Source organism: Melanostigma gelatinosum (genome assembly GCF_949748355.1).
Source record: "Melanostigma gelatinosum genome assembly, chromosome: 3".
In the NCBI taxonomy this organism is placed as follows: Eukaryota; Metazoa; Chordata; class Actinopteri; order Perciformes; family Zoarcidae; genus Melanostigma; species Melanostigma gelatinosum.
In genome coordinates, this window is record NC_136636.1 from 27,806,316 (window position 1) to 27,828,706 (window position 22,391).

Consider the following 22,391-nt stretch of genomic DNA (forward strand, 5'->3'; position numbering starts at 1 on the left):
TATATGTATACATACATATGTATATAAGTACATAATATATGTACCTATTCGGGGTGGGAATCACCAGAGGTCCCGCGATACGATATTATCACGATACTGCGATATTCTGAGTTTTGCGATAACATAGGCCTATATTGCGATTTATTAGTTTTTTCAACTTCAAATGATGTCCTCAAAGGAAAACTGTGTAAACATGTTTTATCTAATAAGATAAAGTTTTCAGTCTGTTCATCTCACTTCAATCATTTTCATTCTGTATCGATTTTTTCCCCCACCCCTAGTACATATATATATACACACACATATATATGTGTATACTTATATATACATAATTCTGCACATAAATGTCTGTAGGAGAGTACAGATATGCTAATTTATAAAGCCATTTTGCAATGTGATAAAGAAAGGAGACAGAATCCAGCAGTTACAGCCCTCATGTTTTACACTTGTCAATAGTTAAACCATTGTTTCCTTTTGAACAGAAAAGGCATCGAATACATCAAGTCCAATTTCAAAAATGCATTACATAAACATACCACATATTACTGTGCTCTAATTTAACTAAGCATTACCTTTTGAAGTTGATAAAGCATCTTAAGAAATGTTCGATTTCGATATGTGGAAAATTAACTATTTTAGTTAGTGACTCAAACTTTGCCTTGTTTATTCCCTACAGAGGCCACAGCAGTGAAATAGAACAGCTGCACACGTGGACCAATAACTCAAAACTGTTACTTCTTAGAGATCATTAGATCCCTCTTAGTGCAATGCAAATAATCAATCTGCTGACAAAGAGTGACTGTAGGAGTTCAGTAGAGTTCAGCCTTCTAATGTATGGAGCTGGTTGTGAAGCTACATGAAGAGCACAACCATGGGCAGGAGTCATTAAGAAATACAGCAAGATTACATCAATCTTTTGTTACTTCAACTATTTATCAATGCAAGATTAAGCCTGAGGCTACTCAGTGGTACACCACATTTAACAGAAAACCTGAAATACAAAATAAAAAAAAAAAAGAATCAAGGAGAAGCTGCACACTGACACGTTTCCATTGGGAAATACAAACAGAAACCCAACATTGGTTTTTAAAATATGCAACGGACCAATTGGTGGATAAAAAATACATATGAACTGTATATAAATAATGTCACTGTGAGTCACCTTTCATTCAAACCAGAATGAGATGTAGTGTTGAGTAGTGTAAATGTAACATTTGGATCAAACAATAACTAAACATGGTTGGGCCGGATGTCTGAAGTACAACAGCTACTTGAGTAAACGTGTGGATACAGGCTGAAGATAAACACCGTCACAGACAACCTGAAGCATCAACCCAAATTACAGGTTTGAAAGAAAAGTCTCTGCTTTCTCATTTAAAGTACAGTATATCATTGTGTGGTTTTTTCCTTTTTACTTAGTGTGTATTATTTTTAAGCACAAGAAAACCAGTTTGTAGAAACTGAAACACCGATGGGGCTATGAAGTATGTTTAAGTGTCAGTAGATTAGAACCCTAGTGGGGAAACGGTGCGGTGGTTAATTGAACCTTTAGATGGCCTGGTGCCTCGGAGGCAGAGTTCAGAAAAGAAGAGAACAAATGCCGTAGTCACATGGCTACAGCATGGCTCGGCTATTATGGATAAGAAAAAAAAAGAAGCCCATTCAACATATCTATTGAGACTAAAATGACTGAAATGTTTAGAGTTACAGTACTTGGAATCTGTACTGTAGCGCGTCCTCTTACAGATTACATAACAGAAGGAGGACTCCTGCTCAGAACCCCTGGTGTGCATTTGCTCCCACCTACAAAGATGGATTGTGTTTCTCATAGCAACACTTGCTTATATTGACCGTGAGGACTGTTTGCTCTCGGCTTCTAAATCATTTGGTTTCCCCCCGTCTGAAGACCAGTAGAGACTCTGGGTTTTTACATCAGAGATTCATCATTAAGTGGCTCCCTGAAGGAGGACAGTGTGCTAATGTGGAAGCAAATGCACTTCAGGCCTGCTGTTCTGAACACGAAATATGAACATCGATGACCGATTTAGGAGAAAAATGATAAAGAACTTATGGTTGCTCATTGTCAGTGGGGACCAATTTAACTTGAGCTAAAGACCAGTAACTGTAAAATAGCTCTGACAAGTATTGGGAGGTATAGGGGAGTATTTAGGACATTAGCCTTCCATCTGTTTCCATTTCTGCAGGTTAACATCAGAAACCAGTGTTGTGCACAAAGCGGTTCTTGCTGTGGGCACAGGGCGATGCTTGAGGACCCTCGGTGATGTGGCTAGGGCCCGGGGGCCCCTCCTTCCTCCATGGTGGCCGGTGGGTTGGGGTCCTTGTGGAAAGGAGTCTCCTTGTAAATGAACCAGCAGTTACTGGCCCACAGTATCAAGTTCAAAAAGCCAAATATCTGTAGAAAGACACGAAAACAGATGAGATGATAAGTGACAACAAATTATGTGTACTTTGTAGAAGATATGGTATATTGATATCACATCCATATTGTGACATGATACTAGATATGGTCTCGAGTTGGACTATCGTAATATGGCATAAGTGTTGTCTTTTCCTGGCTTTAAATGCTGTTTTACAGTAAAGTGAGTTTTCTGTATTTACCAGACTGTTCCATCATTTGACTTTACCCACTTGGTCATTATGTCCACATTTCCAATGATCATTTATCAAAACCATCATTGTGGAAATATTTTGAAAAAGCACCAATTTTGTTGTCATATTGACAGAGGTATTTGGTAAAAAATATGGTGAGATTGGATTTTCTCCATACAGCCCAGTCCTAATCAGTACTTTACTTACTCTTGATGTTGTGTATTCCAGTTCAGTCGCACCATAAGCTCTGAAGGGTTCCTCTGCATATATTAGCATAGCTATGAAAAATAGGTTTGACCTGTACATCAACTCCTACACTTTCATTTGAGATGTTATAGTTAACTGTACACTGCTGAAGCAAACTGTGGAACAATCCCAGCAATGGAAGGGAATGTGTGCCATCTGGTGTTTCTATTTGAAACACCAGATGGCACTGGCTGTACTCTGCCACCAGAGCACTCATATACAATAATAATCTACCATCAGCCATAGTGATACTATACCACCACTACCACTGTTAATAGACAAAGTAGTGGTGCTGAGCATCCCACTAACCATGGAACAGATGTTCTCCTAATAAAAAGCATGCCCCTATGTTTCAGTGTGAGTTTAAAACAATTAAATGAAATAAAATATAAATTTGAGTTGCTTTTTCAACTTATTAAAAAGGCTGACAGATCTGCACAATTCAATGCAGGAGAAAAAAAAAACAGTGGTGTCCATTTACTCAACTACTGTGTCAAAGTAGTTGTACTTTACTTGTATATTTCTACTTCTCCTCCACTACATCACAGTAGGCTTAAGACTTTCCTCTTTGATAGTGCTGATAGTTAGGGCTGGCTCTGGCTTGCCTTGGACCGGCCCATGGACAAACTGGTATAGGCAAAAACTACAGGGGGACTTCCTACACTGAGCACCTCTCTCCTCCTCTTCTTCACCTCCGTCTGTATGCATTGATGTCCCATTAATGCTCATTACTAACTTTACTTCTTCCCCGGAGTATTTGTGCTTTCTCGCCTCACAGGATGACCGCAGTTTTATCTGGACACTGGTTCTTCAACCAGCCATGGCCCTGCTGACACCTACTACGATCGTCATTATTAACATTATTAATCCTATTACCGATACCATTAATGCACAGTACTGATTTTGTCTCTTCCCCGGAGTCCTTGTGCTTCCTCTCCTCACAGGTTCCTGTGTATCCGGGTTTACCTGGACCAGGTCTTGCCTCCTGCCGTGGTTGTGTCATACATTGAATGTGCTGTAATTACATTGAATGTGTTGTAATTCACTATCCTGTTCTACACATGACATCATTGCACTTCTGTCCATCCTGGGAGAGGGATCCCTCCTCTGTTGCTCTCCCACAGGTTTCTTCCTCTTTCCTCCCCGTTAAAGGGTTTTTTTTGGGGAGTATTTCCTGTTCCGATGTGAGGGTCCCGGGACAAGAGGATGTCAAATGTGTACATATTGTAAAGCACTCTGAGGCAAATTTGTAATTTGTGATTTTGGGCTATACTAAATAAATTGAATTGATGTTGAATGTTTGTGATAAACTGAAGGATGAAGTTCTCCTTTACGTGTTGATGTTGAATGTTTGTGATAAACTGAAGGATGAAGTGTTCCTTTATGTGTTGATGATGAATGTTTGTGATGAACTGAAGGATGAAGTGTTCCTTTATGTGTTGATGATGAATGTTTGTGATAAACTGAAGGATGAAGTGTTCCTTTATGTGTTGATGATGAATGTTTGTGATGAACTGAAGGATGAAGTGTTCCTTTGTGTGTTGATGATGAATGTTTGTGATGAACTGAAGGATGAAGTGTTCCTTTGTGTGTTGATGATGAATGTTTGTGATAAACTGAAGGATGAAGTGTTCCTTTACGTGTTGATGTTGAATGTTTGTGATAAACTGAAGGATGAAGTGTTCCTTTATGTGTTGATGATGAATGTTTGTGATGAACTGAAGGATGAAGTGTTCCTTTGTGTGTTGATGATGAATGTTTGTGATGAACTGAAGGATGAAGTGTTCCTTTACGTGTTGATGTTGAATGTTTGTGATAAACTGAAGGATGAAGTGTTCCTTTATGTGTTGATGATGAATGTTTGTGATGAACTGAAGGATGAAGTGTTCCTTTGTGTGTTGATGATGAATGTTTGTGATGAACTGAAGGATGAAGTTCTCCTTTACGTGTTGATGATGAATGTTTGTGATGAACTGAAGGATGAAGTGTTCCTTTATGTGTTGATGATGAATGTTTGTGATAAACTGAAGGATGAAGTGTTCCTTTATGTGTTGATGATGAATGTTTGTGATGAACTGAAGGATGAAGTGTTCCTTTGTGTGTTGATGATGAATGTTTGTGATGAACTGAAGGATGAAGTGTTCCTTTGTGTGTTGATGATGAATGTTTGTGATAAACTGAAGGATGACGTGTTTCTTTGTGTGTTGATATTGAATGTTTATAATAAACTGTAGGGTGAAGTGTTTCCTTCATGTGTTGAGAAAATACATCGTCACAAAGCTGAAAACAGGCCGTTTTTCTTTTTAGATATACATGGTTCTCACAGGACAGACTCTACAAACATATGACGATCTTATAGAATATGATGCATTGATGTAGATTAAACCACACAAACAGATATAAAGGAGTTACAATGTAACATACATATTAATGCAGCAGGAATATTAACCCAGACACATCAGCTATAATAGAAAAACACATTACTGCACAATATGTTTACTTTAGGATTATTTCCGTGTGGTATTAGTACTTTTACTGCAGCATTACTTTCAGGTTCACGTAAAGATCCGAGCTGAAGGTTTAAAATAATATTTTTTACTAAAATTAAACAATTATCTTCATGTCATCTACTTTTTCAAACACATTACACCAGCAGGTTATTATATGTTTTATATTAATTGCTTTTGTAAATGGCCATGATGATGTATCCAAAGCAATTATCTTTGTAAAACTGGTCATTCAGCATACATGTTGAGGTACTGAACTATGATTGACGATATTACGTGTGCTACAACAAGACAGTCTAAAGCAAGAAGCCATCAATTTGCATCGTATTGTAAAGACAATTAATGAATATAATAAAGTTTTATAGTTTAAAAACCCATTTTTTCAATGTAAAGCTCAGTTTTCTTGTTTTGTACAGATGTGTGGATGGAGTGAACACGTCCAGGATTAAATCTGTCCCACGATGCTGTAAACTGTTCTACTTTTTGAAGATCTTGTTGTCAAAAGTTCAGCTGGAATGTGCAGACATGCATGTCCAGTTTATATCCTGGAGCAGACAGGATGAGTTAGAAAGGTTTCCTCTATAGGGCCAACATGGCCACTCTGAGAATTTGGAGTTTCTTCAGAAGGAAGTAATAGGGTCTGTAGCAGCTGCACTACTTTACCGTGACTTACCACAGAGGCATTGAGGCGGCCCATGGAAGGGAACTCTCCGGGCTCACAGATGTTCTTGCATGACTCGGTCGTGACTAGTTGCACTGGGTTAGTGGCCCATTTGACATCAGTCAGGCCTTTGCCCCAGGCTGAGGAGGACACAAGCCACAGGAAGGCAAAGGCAGCAGTCACCAACAGGTCCTGGCAGGGAGAACACAGCACACACACTTCAGAAAGTCCACATTTCCTGTTGAAGGTAACCTTATCTTCTACATAAAACGAGTACTCTCTATTCTAGAACAAAAAACGCTTCATAGTTTTTAAGAGTTATTTGCTGTTTATTGTGTCATTTTTAATTAAAAACCTGCACAGATGTTTTGGCTAATGCATGTTTGGTTGTCTCTGGGTCGGTGCTCTCACATGTCAGAGTACCTTTCTCAATTTCTCCATGTCGCGCTGTGAGCCAAAGGGAGGCACCAGGATGCTATGTGGAGTTCACAATGTATACATGTTGCTGCTCAGATGTTTTGCAGAAACAGCCTGGAAACGTTAGAGCAAGAGGTGGATCGTCCTCCTTGGAAATGGAAACGTCGTATTGTGGACATGGCCTTAGGCTGCGATCAGGCTATAGCTCTGCATTTAAAAAAAACATAGCCCTGCTGTTCATATTAAATGGGGCAGCTGTGTCATCAACCTTGTAGTAGTCACTTAAGACAAAAGACTGCTGCCCTGATAAAATCCGGTACATCTACTATCTGTCTAGCATTTGAGAAGCCGTCAAATAAAAAAAAAACGGAGATTAGATTGTATTTCATGTCTCACTGGAGCCTTTGATAACATGCCTCCACCACAGTGTTCTGACACAAGGCAGATTTTGGTCTGAATGGCCGAGATGTAAAAAAAAAAAATAATACACCCCTTTTCTGCTCATACCTCAGGCTGGTGTGTGTGGATGGGGTTAGTAGGTAAGAAGACAGCTCACTGACGACCACAGGACGTGTACTCACTACGATGGGACCACGGCTGGTCTGGCGGTAGACGTTCTGGTAGCAAAGGTACAGGATCAGTGTGGCGGTGCAATAAAGGAACCCAAACACACCGACGCACACAAAGAACTCTGCTGAGGACGAGAAGTCGCCCTGCAGGAAGGTGTCATTGGATAGAGTGCTGTTGCACAACGGTATCTTATACGGGTACGCTGGCAACCTGCAGGGAGGAGGAGAGAGGGAGAAGGAGCTTTCACCAGTCGCTCTGATGACTCCTTTTTACGCTCTAGTTGTGTGATTTCAAAGAAAACAAGTCCTCACCTGGGTTACTCTTCTATCCAAGGAAGGCAAGAAGGGAGAACATGAAAGGGTTAAGCCAGACTTTCTTTTGTGTTACAAAGGCCGCGTGCACAATTTAAAGAGAACTTTAAACTCTTCAGCTGAGATCAGCTTCATCATAAAGACATTTCACATTGATTGGGACATTGTCTTCTGACAACTATTACCATTTACCATGATATTAAAAAATGTGTTGGTAAGAGGGAACAAATGCATAAACGGCTAGAAAAGAGCACAATTGTTTGCCGTCGGTAGACCGGAACTACGGCCAGCCCACCAACACAGATCTTTACAAAATTGTTGCTGAGAAAAAGAACAGTCTTGTCCAATTGTCGAAGTGACATTAATCACACTGCACTACAAGATAATGAGAAGTAAAACTAAAACTACAAAAACCAATATATACGGTATTGGTTAGTGAGAGGACACTTTGGATTACAAGGGAGTGTTAGTCCTCCAAGAAATGCTGTACATTATAGACTTAGTTATAGGTAAATAAATAGCAGCCTGCATAATGCACATTACTGGCTGTTTTGATCAAATTGCACTGGACTGGACATACTCCGCACAATCAATGTCAGAAACAAATATAAAGCAGGCTGCCACCAAGGGAACAGAAAGGAACAATCTCTGGTCTAATGTTATGGTGCTGAACAGAAATCTATTTCAGAGTAACTTAAGAATGGATCTTTAATCATTTGCACATCATTATGACCAATGTTCCCTCTAAGCTGCGCGCTTGAGCAATCGCGCACTGCTCGCACATTCTCAGCGCACAAGAAAATCTATGCAGCGCATAAAATAAAATTCAACATAAACGTATTAATTAATATCTAATATTAGTCCTAATCTTATCTAATCAATTAAACCAATAATAATAATAATAATAATAATTTAGTTTTCTGTACTATTTTGCAACGTAACTCAGTGAGTGACAGGTGTCCAGCCAATGATACGATTCGGTTCACTTACGCTACGCAGCCAATCATAGCATTGACACTATTGCCCTGCCCATTCGCGCCGTGCAGGTTAGCAAGCTAACAACAGTGCGGCGGAGTTACGAGACGCAAATGCCCCTTATCCCCCCTTATCATGGCGAAACGAACGGGCAGCGACATAAAGTCAAAGCAAGAAGCAGACGAAGCCATCAACCTGGACAAAGTGTACAACCATTGGAGAAGTGAGAAGGACAGACGTGAAAAATAAGGTAAAATTTAAGTCAGATTTGTGCATATTCTAGTGACATTTATTAAGATTTTTTACTTATGGATATTAATCATTAAATTATGTTACTACTAGATAATTTATGGGTAGTAGAAATGATAATAAAAAACTGAGTAATTACATATTTTACAGACAGAGTTACAGGAATTTACACTGTATCACAAGCTACAGCACACGTCATTGTGCAAAATGTGAATGTTTTAATGTGAACAAAATGTTATGTCTGAAAGGTGTATATGTATCATTTCTTCCAGAACAGGACCCTCACACAGGCCACAACAGGACCTCACACAGGCCAAAGCAAGACTCTTCCCATGGCCAAAGCAGGACTCTCACATAAAACATACTACACATCTCATGAACAACAAGATTTTTGTCTTTTTCCTTTAAAGTTTGTCAAATCACTTATATTAAAAGTAAACTAGTGAAAATTGCTGCTGTAATTTGATTCTTTTAATAAGCCATGTAACTTGCTATGATCCAAGGTTTTGAACAGGTGTGATACTGGTGTGTGGCCACAGCGTGCACATCTGATGTTGCTCACAGTGGTCCTCAGTGTGCTCAGGGAGCTTGTGTGTATGCCCAGACACATGAAAAATTAGAGGGAACATTGATTATGACTGTATATGAAAAATTTATATCATACGGGAAATTGAAACCGGTATACCGGTTGAACCGGTACACCGCCCAGCCCTAATTGCATGCATATCATAGAACACAGTTTATTGCACTGATCATTTATATCGGCCTGCATGAATTTGCTGATATGTTACTATTTGAGAGATATTTTTATTGTGATATTGATCCCAACTGCCCAGTCCTTTTTGAAAGTGTATCTCAATGCAGCTGCCCAGCAATGGCTGCTCCCACTAGTTACCAGCAGCATTTAGATTGACGTCAGAGGACTTCTGCAGTCATGTGACAACATAAACATAAAGAAATGTCATTGCAATTTAAGTAGTGTGTATTTAGCTATATCGAGAAAAAAAGCCAGCAAAAGGAGAAACAGGGGAGGATGGTGGTTTAACCTGCAGAGACCAAATGATGGCAGTATTCCACAGCTGTGTGGTTGGATAACTGAAAGAGGTGGTGTTACTGAAACAATCTGCATGGGAGCGCTCTAGTCTCCTACAGTACCTGAACGGGTAGCCAAACACAGGCTGTACAGGGTGATCCGTGACTCCTGGACATTTGACTGTTAAGTGGGTTGTCCCAAGGTAACCTCCAGTGGTGGCAAAGGCAAAGATGGTGAAGACCTGTAGAGGCAGACAAAGATGTGAGGGTAAGAGGTCTTAAACGTTTGTTAAATGGACTGCAGTCTCAAGCCATCAGGCTTTTGGTTTTCAAAATAAATCAAACCTGATTTTGCTGCTTTAATGAAGACAAATTCATATACATTGATACAATCTAAATAAAAGTTTCTCATGAAATGAAATGAATAACAATCCTCCACCTGAGTCTGTGAAACACTGCCGGTGGTGGACCAGATACAGACCAGTGCGACATCAATTTATAATAAAGTCTACATGTCTGTAAAGATAGAAACCTTTAAACCTTTAGGGATCAGCGGTCAGCTCCTACATTCAAGTCAATATAAAGTTACAAATATAAAAGCACAAACTGCAGTCCTGAGTCCTGAGCAAAGCAGTCTAATTTCTCACACGGGCGGTGAAGTAAGCAGCACTGTTTGACACAATTGGAACAGCCTCTCTTGAGCAACCCACGCTGGAACTTGAGCCAGGCTGGAAGATGTTTTGTTGACCCATCCATGCCTGACCTCCTCCCAATGCAGACTGTATCTCTCTTATACTACTTCTGCTTACTTCCTCCTTTCCTCCAGCCAGAACTACGACCACCTAGAGCGCCGTAGTTTGACGCGATATGGCCGCTGACCAAGCTACCGTGTTTAACGAGTTGGGAGTGAGGGAGAGTGACAGCGAGAGGGGAAAAGAAGGTGGACTATAGCACGCAATGTTTCTGTTATTGATAACTTACTGAACTCGATTTGGTAACCTGCCGACTCAAACCCTGACGTTATCAAGTAAGCTTACCAAACGTGACTTGCGCATTACAACACTGTAATCTAATTCTACAAATAGTATAATACCTTAATATTAATGTAGCCGGATCTTTATCTGACACTGTGCAGAAATGCAGGGTTTAAACAGAATGAATAGAAATGCAAAAAAAACCTGCACGCCATTCAGATTTAGAATGTCAACATTATGAATGAAGCTTCATTCATGAATGAAGGAAACACCTTTATTTACTTCGCTTTCTAAACATAGTCAAGCCTCAGCAAAGTAATAAATAAAAATCCAATTCTGGAACTGAACATCAAACTTGAACTAGAAGATTCCTAAAGAAATTTTGAGTGTGGCTTCCACTGCCCGAAGAAATCGCAATATATACACACGCCAATGTTACCGGTAGTGTCATTCAGGTTCAATTGAGATAGCGCTACTTTTTTTTCTGCATTTTAGATTCATACTCTTGGATTGAATCAGATTCAATCCATTGAATCAGATTCAATCCATTGAATCAGATTCAATCCAAGAGTATTGTAACAGATTCAATCTTGTATTTGTGGGGCTTGTATATTGAAAGGGTGGGACTGGGTGGGTGAGAGGGGGAGAGGCGACAGAATCATAATGTTTGACACTAAAATGAGAGGCTTCATCAAAAGCATTCCAGTTAGAATTCATTTTGTGGGGCTTTTAATTTGAAATGGGGGGGGTGTGGGGGGAAAGTCCTCTAAAAATATCTAAGACCTGAATGACTATGATAGAGAGAAACAGAGGGAGAGAGAGACAGACAGAAATATAGACAGAGGATAGAGAGACAGAGTGAGTGAGACAGGCAGACGGACAGTTAGGAGTTTTGTTCAAAATCACTGTTTACTGTAATGTTTCTTAATCAGTCTGCCTCTAACACCAGGTGCGTCGTCACCATGGCAACCAGTTACACGCACGCAGGCTCTCTCTCTCTCTACACACAGACACACATGACATGGAGATATTCAGTCAAAGGCATCGTTAGACCTCCTGTCTGTCGGTCTGTCTCTCTCTTTGCCGGTCTGTCTCTGTCTCTCTCTCTACACATACACACATGATATTCAAGGAAAGACCATTAGACCTCCTGTCTGCCTGTCTCTCACTCACTCACTCAGTCCATCTAACTGTCTGCCTGTCTCTCTCTGCTACTCACTCAGTCCATCTAACTGTCTGTCTGCCTGTCTCTCGCTCCTTTTAACAAATTAGCAGGAGTCCGAGTGCCAAAATATGGGTAAAACGTGAGAAAGATAAGACTCTGGCAAATGCAGTAATATGTTTTTTATGTTTGTGGTGTTAAAAATGTGAGCTCCAGAGCAACATACAAAACTGGTACCGTCTGCTTTCTTTGAGAAATGAGTGGTGAGATTTAACCTGGAGTCTAATGGAGCAGTTGGTTGGAGTCAGGGTAGGAAATTTACATATTTTTTTGGGGGCAATTTTTGCCCCCACTGACTGAAATCCAGGGGCATTTTCCAAAAATTGGGGGCACTTTTTACATTTAACATTTAACCTTTGTTCAAAATAATAAATATACTTATTTAGGCTTACAGTATATGAGCAATTGTCATCAAATGGCAATAAGCCTATTAGGCAGTAGCCTACAGATTCAAAGTGTTATTTATTGTTATTACATTTTTTAAATAACTATTAAGTCAACGATGCCTTGATTACATATACATCAGTCATTGTATGGAATTATTGAGAAAGATATTTTTGTAGCACCTCAAATATTGTGATATTACCCATTTTTGTCCTGAACTTATGCATTAGTCAGTGTGGAATTTTTGAGAAAAACAATTTTATAGCACCATAAAAAAAAAAAAAGTGCCATTTGAAGGTACAAATTCAGTTCAGAGTTTTTGCTTAGTAAAATATCTTAATTGACTGTCAGTCAGGTATTATTCATTTCCAGCAACCCTCAAATCAAAGAATAAAGACACTAGGTGTATTTTCCCTTTAACTCACGAGATGCAGGTAGCATGTTTTATACTTAATGTGACTATAATTCATTTAACCTAATTTCCATTTGTTGACATCTTATTCTCTTCCGTTAACTTTCAAAGTCCTTCGCTCGCTCCCGATCTGCACCATTTGAATGAGTTTACCATGAATTTCAGCATAGGTGCACTACAATTTAAGTGTCTGCTGAGTTGACCGCAGTCTCGCAGTAGGTACTTCTGATTAAGAAGCGCTCCGTTTTTTTATTTGTTTAGAAAGTTCGGGGGCATTTTTTGCCCCTCTCCTAGTGATATCGGGGGCAAAATGATATTTCTTCGGGGCATTTTTGCCCTTTGCCCTCATGTATTTCCGACGCTGGTTGGAGTTCATGTCGCTCTGCGGCTCTTTGAGCCAAATGTCTAAGTTAATGTTTAACAGCATTCCAATAATAAAGAAACAGGATAAGAATAATTGTTGGAATGCTTAAAAGCATTCCAATAATTATTAGTATGATTAAGCCCGATGGATAATATACAGTGTGCTTTGGCACAAAGGCAGTTTTACTGCCTTTGCGCTATAAAGCCACAATGAATTAATACATAAATATGAACATCGAAGCAATCATAACATAAGGTGGGAGTGATTTTACCTCCTCATGACCGCGACATCTATCGTGTGTATGACGCTCTTTACTGCTGACGACTACTTCTGCATACTGCATGCATATTTGTCACTCTGAATTGAATCATTAATAAGAGAATATCTTGGTGGGATTGGTGGATTACATCATTGGAATATGTTTTATTTATTAACAATGAACGATTTGCTGTGGTTTATGACCGGCCAGGATTACTTGCGTTTCATCGTTAAATACCACTCAAACCATTGCTGTTGGTACATATTCCTGAAGTAAGGACGATCCTAAAGTGTTCAAAATTATTTGCTGAATGGATAGTTACATGGCTGGATTATTTGGAAGAGATGGTAAATGATATTGACAGTTGAATGACTTATTTTCCTCTCTGTCTGCCTGTCTTGTATGGTGGACAGTAGTGCTCCGGTATACCGGTTTTAATTTCCCGTATGATATGAATTTTTCACACCGTCATACGGTATAGCCGAAACAATTGCTGTCGCTCTTCAACAGGCAGCTAAAGCCACGGTCGCCCCTCACTTGGTTAAGCGGGTCGTCTGGGAACCGGAAGGTTAACGGTTCGATCCCCGACTGGGACGTGTCGAAGTGTACCTGAGCAATACACTGAACCCCCGGCTCCCCGGGCGCCGATCAATGGCAGCCCACTGCTCCCTATATCCAGGGCTGGGTCAAATGCAGTCGTCAAATTTCGTGTATGTGTAAAAATGTATATGACAATAAAAATGGTTTCTTCTTCTTTCTTCTTAAATATATTGTTCGCCGCTAAGAAGTCTGAGCTAGTTGTCTTAACTGTATCGAGAGAGACCTCTAATCATGGTCATAACACAACAATTAATAACCCACAACAAACACTCTTTAACAGGGCAAAACACCACGACACAATAGTTTGTGACAAATAAACAAGTTGTAACACTAATAATTGTACATTTATAAAATTTCACCGCCGAACGGCATGCTGGGTACAGCTCGCTCGCTAGCCCAACAGTCTGTTAACAGCGAGAGGCTCCGTCGCTAAAGAACAGAAAAGAGCGATGCAGGATGAACAAAGACAGACCGCAGATGGACAAATATAATGTGTACTCAAGAGAGGAGCTGGGTCTGCTGTTTAGAAGTGTTTTGGTTTTAAAAAAGCCGACGTTTTGAGAGTTTGTCGAGCCACTGCTGTTGCAGCTGGTAGTAACACGAGCAACTTACTCCATCACCTCAGCAGAAAACATGTGTTGGAATACCAAGAGTGTGATGACGGCCGTCGGATTCGAGGACGTCAACCAGTAATGTTAGCGCGAGTGAAACAGTGAAGTCAAAGGGTCACACATCGCTTGAAGAGGCATTTGCCCGAGGCACTGCATATGACAAGAAAAGCAAGCGGTGGAGCGACATTACGAACTCAATAACGACCCACCTCTGCAAGGACATGGTCCCGCTACAGACAGTCAAGAAAGACGGGCTCAGAGCAATGATCAAAACACTGGATTCAAGGTATGTCTTACCGGGGCGACAATACTTCAGCCAAACTGCTATCCCAACATTATACGAGCAAACCCTATATTAAGCAAAGCCTTTATACATGACATTCAAATATTTTTATATTCTATGTACTTCTGACAGTAGAGTAAGCCACTGTAAACCTATATAAAAACACAGTTAAGGGGAAAAAAAAGAAGAAAAATACCGTGATATACCGTGAAACCACCAGAATCTTAAATAATACCGTGATACACATTTTCGGTCATACCGCCCACCACTATTGGACAGATAGCTGATAATTCGCAATGAACAAAGGTTTGCTTTTGAAGTGGAGAATTGCTTTCTGAAAAAAATATCTCAAAGTATCTAAATAATAAATATCGAATGCATAATGTAAATCTGTCATGCATTTATGGTTGGAGAGCCCCATCGGCCAAACGGATTAATGAGTCGACCTCAAACATCTTGTGCTGCAATGTCCCACGACGTGTTGATGACAATGCATATGTGGTTTTATACAAAGCGTTTGGAGATTTCTTAATCAGCCAAAAGAGTTCGAAAATTACCTCAACACCAACTTAATTACCAAATTGGAGTTCATGGTTTTAATATGACAGTGACAATTTGATGATATGGTCACAAGAATACTGCTGCTTTCTAATAAACAAATGGTGTTGTGGTCTCGTAACATACATGTGAATAAGCATTACAGTAGCTAGGAACACTGTGTTTAAAGGCAAACCTCTCCTCCCTCCCCGGACATCCTTCCACCAATAAAAGGAGTCTGATTAGGCTATGTGACTCTTGCTTCAGTACTTCCTCTCAAGAACAATGTCCTTTGTTCATTTATGCCCACATCTACCAAAGCACATTCTCAAATCATCAGGGTCTTTTCAGCTACATAATATTTGTATACAATGGGCCAAAGCACCGAGGTGGACAGCCTGCAGTGGTGGAGCAGAGACGGCAAGATAAACAACAGGAACACAGAGAGAGGACTGGAGTGCAGTATTTAGAAAGATTCACACCCACTCAGGATTTTCAGGAATGGGTTTCATCTTTCAGGTGTCTCTGGATCCCCACAACATTTCTCAGCTTTCATCTCAGCCCTGTTTGACCCACCCAGGGTAATCTGACAGCACCCCAAATAAACCCAGCAGACAGGGTGGGGAGTTCCCTGTCCAGAGTCCAGTATTCCACCAGGCCTCCCACCCAAGCATTGCGTAGCTACCTCTCCTGGTCAGGGAGTGGCAGGACACATACGAGATAGCAGCCAGTCACAAGATTCTGACACTAGCAATGTGGCATTTTATTAGGGCTGCCTGAGATTTCTTTGCTCAATAAGTCGTTCTGTATACTTTTTTCATGCTGAATGACTCATTTCTAAAAAAAATAATGAGCATGATTGGTAAACACAAGACTTAAAGTGATGCCTTTGGACATACAATACATGAACATGTATGTGGGTCAGGGTTAGTGTTAAGAACATAAAGCAATAGTGACCGAAAAACAATGGCCAAACCCCCACCTCCCTTAGTGATGACCACCCTCCGTCTGACACTGTGAAACACTATTGTTGCTGGCCAACGTCCATGTTTACAGGCTGTGGCATGTTTTTGATATTCAGTAGTATCAATTATAAACATCGTCCAAGAGCATTACAGTAGAGGAGGGAGGCAGGCAGTACTCGAACAAGAAGTCTATTTCAGCCTTGGATTGAACAAATTGAACTTGCTGGTTGAATGAGTGGAGAGATTGGAAGTAGCAAAGTTTAAAAACTCCGAACAACAATGTCTGCAGATGTGAAAATCTGATTTGAAAGCTCAGTGCCTGTCTTAAAGAGAAATAGTTCAGGTGTTTTGAAGTAGGGTTGTATAAGCTACTAGTCCATAGGGGTGGGGGAAAAAAATCGATACAGCATAGTATCACGATATTTTACGTGGCGATATTGTATCGATACACGGACGCCAAGTATCGATCTTTCATTGTATAAACTATGAAAAACAAAAAAAATAATTATTATTAGAAAAATCAAATCAATTGCTTTTTCAGTCCACTAGATGGTGCAGAGTTGTTTTCTGGTGAGGTCAGCAAAGGTCCCGGGTCAGCGTGATTGGTAGGAAGTTGGTCAAAACAAAGATAGAGACATCTGGCCTCACAACGGGGTTAAACCTGCCAACAGTAGCCGGCTCATGGGGAGAGTGCAGCGCATAACTGGCTCTCTGCCCTTGACGTCCACGCATCGCAAGTTATATAACTCTTATATAGGGTTGTCACGATACCAAAATTATGACCGATATGATACCTGCCATAAGTATCACGATACCGATACTTACGACACCAGAATTCGACACAATACCACAAATACGATACTGCTATATTTATCTATACTAGTAATAAATAAAACATCTGTACGGTTTCCTTTTTTACCAGCTTGTTCCTGCCCAGCTTTTTGAACACTTAACAAATGGCATTAATATTAGTATTAGCCTACAGCAAGATATTAATGAAAACTACATGGTGCCATGATTGCTGCTGACTCTGCTGGCATCTGTCTGAGGGAGTGGGTGGGTAAACAATGCTTCATTTACTTGCATAGTGAGTTTGATATTTTCACTTCATATTTTATCTTAAGGAAAAATAATTATTCCATGAATTAACTAAAAATAAAAATGATTAGCTCAAGATCCACCAGCATGTAGCCATTTTGCATCAATTGTGTTTCATTTAGTACACGTTTGTGTGCATTGTGACCTCATGATCATATAGGCTTGTTGTCAAACTAGGCTTGTTGTCAAACTAGGCTAAGGCTACTCGTGTTAGCTGTCTATGGGTGAGCTTGGGGGTGTTCATGCTTAGAATCACATTTGCTTACCCGTCTTTCTTTGGACTCTTTAAAAAGTTTGGGGTGTCTGTCTGAAAGGTGCTTTGCTGTGTTAGACGTGTTGCCTCACTTTGTCTGTGTGGCTTTGAAACACGTTTTGCAGACGGGTCTCTGTAGGTCAGTGGGCTTTCCTTCACCGTCTGCAATATAGCCAAAGTACTTCCAGATGATACTTCTGGCATCTTGTTTTCCAAGAAGCCGAGGACGGTCGGCAAAAGCTCCTGCATGTCTCCCCTGTGATCACTCGCTGCGAGTGCGCACGCTGCCTGTTGCTGTGAGCGCGCTGGGCAGCCCCGCCCCCTTGCATGCCTGCAGGCAGCATGACAGGGAGCGGACAGCGAGCCAGTGCGCTCTGATCGCGCGCTATTTTAATAAAGTATCGATACTAAAAATATGCAAAATCGTATCGTTTTTTTAGCGTACAGGTAAGATGTCTCTCTTTGTTTTGACCAACTTCCTACCAATCACGCTGAGCCGGGACCTTTGCTGACCTCACCAGAAGACAACTCGGCACCATCTAGTGGACTGAAAAAGCAATTGATTTGATTTTTCTAATATATTTTTATTTATTTTTTTCATAGTTTATATAATAAAAGATCGATACTTGGCGTCCGTGTATCGATACAATATCGCCACACAAAATATCGTGATACTATGCTGTCTCGATTTTTTCCCCTACCCCTATTGTATAGAGCTTTTCTAGTCTTTCCGACCACTCAAAGTGCTTTCACACTACTTGTCATCATTCACTCATTCACACACTGATGGCAGGGTTAAGGGCTAAGTGACACCTGCCTATCAGATTCTATCACATTCATATGCTGTAGGCACAGCTACGGGAGCAATTTTGGGGTTAAGTGTCTTGCTCAAGGACACATCGACACGCGACTAGCGAAGGGGATCGTACCGCCGATCCTCTGATTGAAGGACGACCCTGCTCTCCACTTAGCCACAGTCTAATTGGTATGTACAGAGTAAACATAATAGGCGTATTGACAAGTATTGATCAGGCCGATTATACAATCATAACACATCCTCCCTATCTGCCAAGATGTGGACGTGATTTTGGAGCAGCCGAGTGATACAAGTAGCTTAAACGTGACAGAAATATTGGCGTTTAGCCGACTGTGGGGGGGTCCAGAAATTTTCAAACCATACCCTGCCCCATATTTAGACCTTGTACATACCAACATTAACTGGGCATGAAAAAAAAGCAGCCTTCTCATTCATTTGAATAGGACAGTAAAAGCATGAGAAGGCATTGCTCCTGAGGTCATTGGATCTTGTATTGTGTATTGACTCAGTATTTTTTTCAGTAAGTTTAGTACAGTTTCTTGAGCATACAATTATGGTTGTTCTTCCTCCAGAATTCAACAAGTGTGGCCAGCTCTTCACCAACATGGTGTTTTGTATCTTTTCTTTATTATCGATTTCCAAAAAGCATTGCACAATGTAAATGCTCTTACAGTGGCAGGTCATGTTTTGGCATATCGGGAACAAACCACAAACTTCCACCCACCCGGTCATGAAGCAAACCAATACGTCTTTGCACACGTACATGGACTGAATGACTGTGGTGTATAAGACCAAATACGGCAATTACAATAGATATGCGGAAGAGAATAAATAAAACAAATGTGCTTTGCATGTTATGACAAATTATGGGAAACGGTAGAAACATGTCCGCATGCATGTAAAAACAAAAACCAAATGGAGATGCAGTTCCTGCATCAAGTATCATGTTTACCTTTCCTGGGTAGTGAGCCCTGTCCGGTGAGACACCGGCACCTTGTCAGCTTCAACAATGACGTAGTACTGCCGAACTGGTTCTCTTCCAACATTCTTTTTCCATTTTAAAAATAGACCCTAACATTGCTCTCTAACAGTAAATGCATATGCAAGCAAAAAATTAAATAAAAAATGAGAAGTATCATCAGCAGTAACTTACTCTGCTAGTTCTATCATTTTATGGATGATAACCATGTACTAGTTAATAGACCTTTTTCATGAGAGACATGCCATAGAAGGAAAGGCACAGGTGTATTTAATTATATTAATGAGGTCTCACTGGAGTAGCTTACAGCAGATAATACCTGCTGTAAATGTTGATTACCAACAGGACCTGTCTGCTCCACAAACACACCCCTTAAATACACACAGCTCGGCCTGCTGTAACGGAGAAGTTAGCACAGTAGTCTGCGTCAACCAGAAACACAGAGCACTACGAGTATTAGCAGTCACATTAGAGAGGGTGTTCCTGCGCTGCTTTCTTTATTTAGTGTAAGGTGCATTCAAATGACTCCTTCTGACACACGTGTCAAACTCAAGGCCCGTGGGCCGAATCCGGCCCGCCACGTCATTTTATGTGGCCCGCCAGCAAAAAAAATTAAAACAAACACACACACACACCTTTTTTTTGTATTTTTTGAAAAATAATTAAGTTGGACTTGAAAATAAAAGTATCCCCATGGTCGAAATTATGAGATAGATAGTTGACATTATGAGATAGCATGTTGTCTGTGTACAGACATTAAAACTATCACAACAGGTGGACAGGAGAGGCAACAGCCCGAAAAGTGGTTTTCCAACGATTGAAAAAATAATCCCAAAATGTCCACAAAGAGAAAAATTGATGCAGAGGGAAGAAAATGTAATGAAAGATGGGAAAGTGAATACATGTTTGTGCTTCAAGGAGAACAACGGGTCTGTCTTCTGTGTTATGAGGCGTGTCGGTGATGAAGGATACAATTCACGTCGGCATTTTGACACCAAACACGGAGCTAAATTTAGCCTCCAAGAAAAACATCAAATTGTCCAAGAATTAAAAGGCAGACTGCAATCACAGCAGAATATATTTACACAGCTACAGCCCAGTGCATGCTGAAGGTATGTGAGCAGTGCTCCGACCAGATACAGACTTTTACAAATGTCAGTTTGTGAAGAAACACCATCGCAGACAGAGTTCATGAACTAGCAGCAATCTAACAACACAGCTAGCCGAAGAGAGGAGCAGGTACTTGTATTTTTAATTAGCTGTTGATGAAAGCACAGGCAACACGGATACAACGGATCTATCCATGTTCATCAGACCTGACTCAGTGAGCAGCTCTTGGATGTAGCTGCCATGCATTAGTGATGCAGAGAGGTGACAAAAATAGCTTTGAAGAAAGTTAATGTAATAACTTGTGTTTGATATTTGTCTTTGTTATTTTCTTTAATAGTTTGATCGAGTAATGTGAGTTTATTAACCCTCAATTAAAATGATTTGTTATAATAACAGAAATGTTTAAATATAATTTTTCAGTTATATAACTGCATGTACAATATTTTTACACTTCAATAAACAATAATCAAATGCAGAGAGATTTATTTGACAATATGTTAGGGAGAAGTTAGTTATACAGTCTTACAGTTACAACCGGCCCTTTGAGGGTGACCGTGATGCTAATGTGGCCCAGAGTGAAAATGAGTTTGACACCCCTGACTTATGATGTCAATCTCAGACTCACAGGGTCGCGATATGAAGAGCTTGAGCAGCAGCACACATATACAAGCTATTTAATTCTCACAACAGCCACATATAGACCTGGTCCACAGGAGCTCCGATTCAGACCTCTACTTTCACCAAACTTACATATTTATGCTTTGTTGTGAATAGATTTTTCTGTAACAACACATAGCATCAACAACACTTAAGTGTGATTTCATGCAAATGATGTAACAACTATTATCGTAACTAGACGTCACAATATCTGGATATTTCTTGGTAATTGTTTCAGCTTCCAGTTTGTTCCAGTCCATTGCTATTCCTAATAAAGTGTACTGCGGAAAGAGTGCAAGGCTTTAACAGACCGTTGACATCCTCATTTGGGTAAACAGTTGGAAATCAGGAGCTAGATGCATTGTTAATCCACAAGCGGTGGCATCATTTGACTCTGTGAACCAGGTCAAAGTCCAAGACTCCAGTTACAAATGAACAAAGCAGAGACAGAGAAACCTGGTGAAGTTAATGAACACGTTTCTCAGCCTTTTACACTTCAATCTCTGTACCAGAACATCTTGCAAGCAACACAGCAGACCCTTTAGGTCTGGTAACGCTCCATAGAATGAGTTGAATCGACTAACGTTACCAGGACAGATCAATATCACGGTCATATGAGAGGAATGCTGAGTAACGTTGGATATGTTGGCCCAACACCGTGTAACGTTAACGGGGTTTGGATACGTTTAAATACTTTGACTTTACTTACCCATTCTAAGACACGAATAAATCCAAGAGGTTCTTTCAATGGTCCCAGGTCCAGAGAAAATCCAGCCTTCAACTTCTGAGGATGACAAACAAGGTGTGTAAAAATACGTAAAATGACACAAAGTGTTAAAATACAGTTAGACAGGTGTAAACTAATTAGCGTTCACATTAGGACCCAAACAGCTAGCTAGCTAGCTAGCTATCGTTACCCGTTTGTCACCTTGCGGCTAACTGGCCCTGCCCTTGTTAGCCAACCCCTGCTAGCGACATGCTAACGCTAACTCATGTCAACCTGGGTATTCAGCTAACTCACCTACCTGAACAGTGTCCATTGAGGCGTGCAACAACTAACGGTAGAAAGCAGTTTGTATTTCACTCCGAACGTTGACAGTTTTGTTGGAAAGCTGATTTAAAGTTACTTAGATTGCATTCGAACGTTGGCAAGCGATACAACGGCAACTGACTATCAACAGGCTGCGGCAACTGATAAGACTGTGGTGTCAAACTCTGTACAACTGAACCGCTGTCAACCTAACCCACTTCCGGTTATTACTTTTCAAAATAATCTTATTCAAATATT

At 40.4% G+C, this 22,391-nt stretch overlaps 1 protein-coding gene across 1 annotated transcript; it reads right to left on the minus strand.

The window, feature by feature from the left end:
- Positions 1-429: 429 nt before the first annotated feature.
- On the minus strand, positions 430-22,311 carry sypl2a (synaptophysin-like 2a). Its single transcript, XM_079297090.1, has 6 exons — positions 22,129-22,311; positions 21,813-21,887; positions 9,702-9,820; positions 7,023-7,221; positions 6,037-6,216; positions 430-2,413 (listed from the first exon to the last, which is right to left on the minus strand). Exons 1-6 carry the CDS (start codon positions 22,141-22,143, stop codon positions 2,288-2,290), a joined length of 714 nt encoding a protein of 237 aa, XP_079153216.1. The 5' UTR covers positions 22,144-22,311; the 3' UTR covers positions 430-2,287.
- Positions 22,312-22,391: the final 80 nt, after the last annotated feature.

Excerpts from the sequence above, each read along its gene's own strand:
- sypl2a (XM_079297090.1), bottom strand. Across the intron at positions 9,821-21,812 it reads TTATTCGTGTCTTAGAATGG|GTCTTCACCATCTTTGCCTT; the intron begins GTAAGTAAAGTC and ends CTGCCTCTACAG. Across the intron at positions 7,222-9,701 it reads GTGTTTGGCTACCCGTTCAG|GTTGCCAGCGTACCCGTATA; the intron begins GTACTGTAGGAG and ends TCCTCCCTGCAG.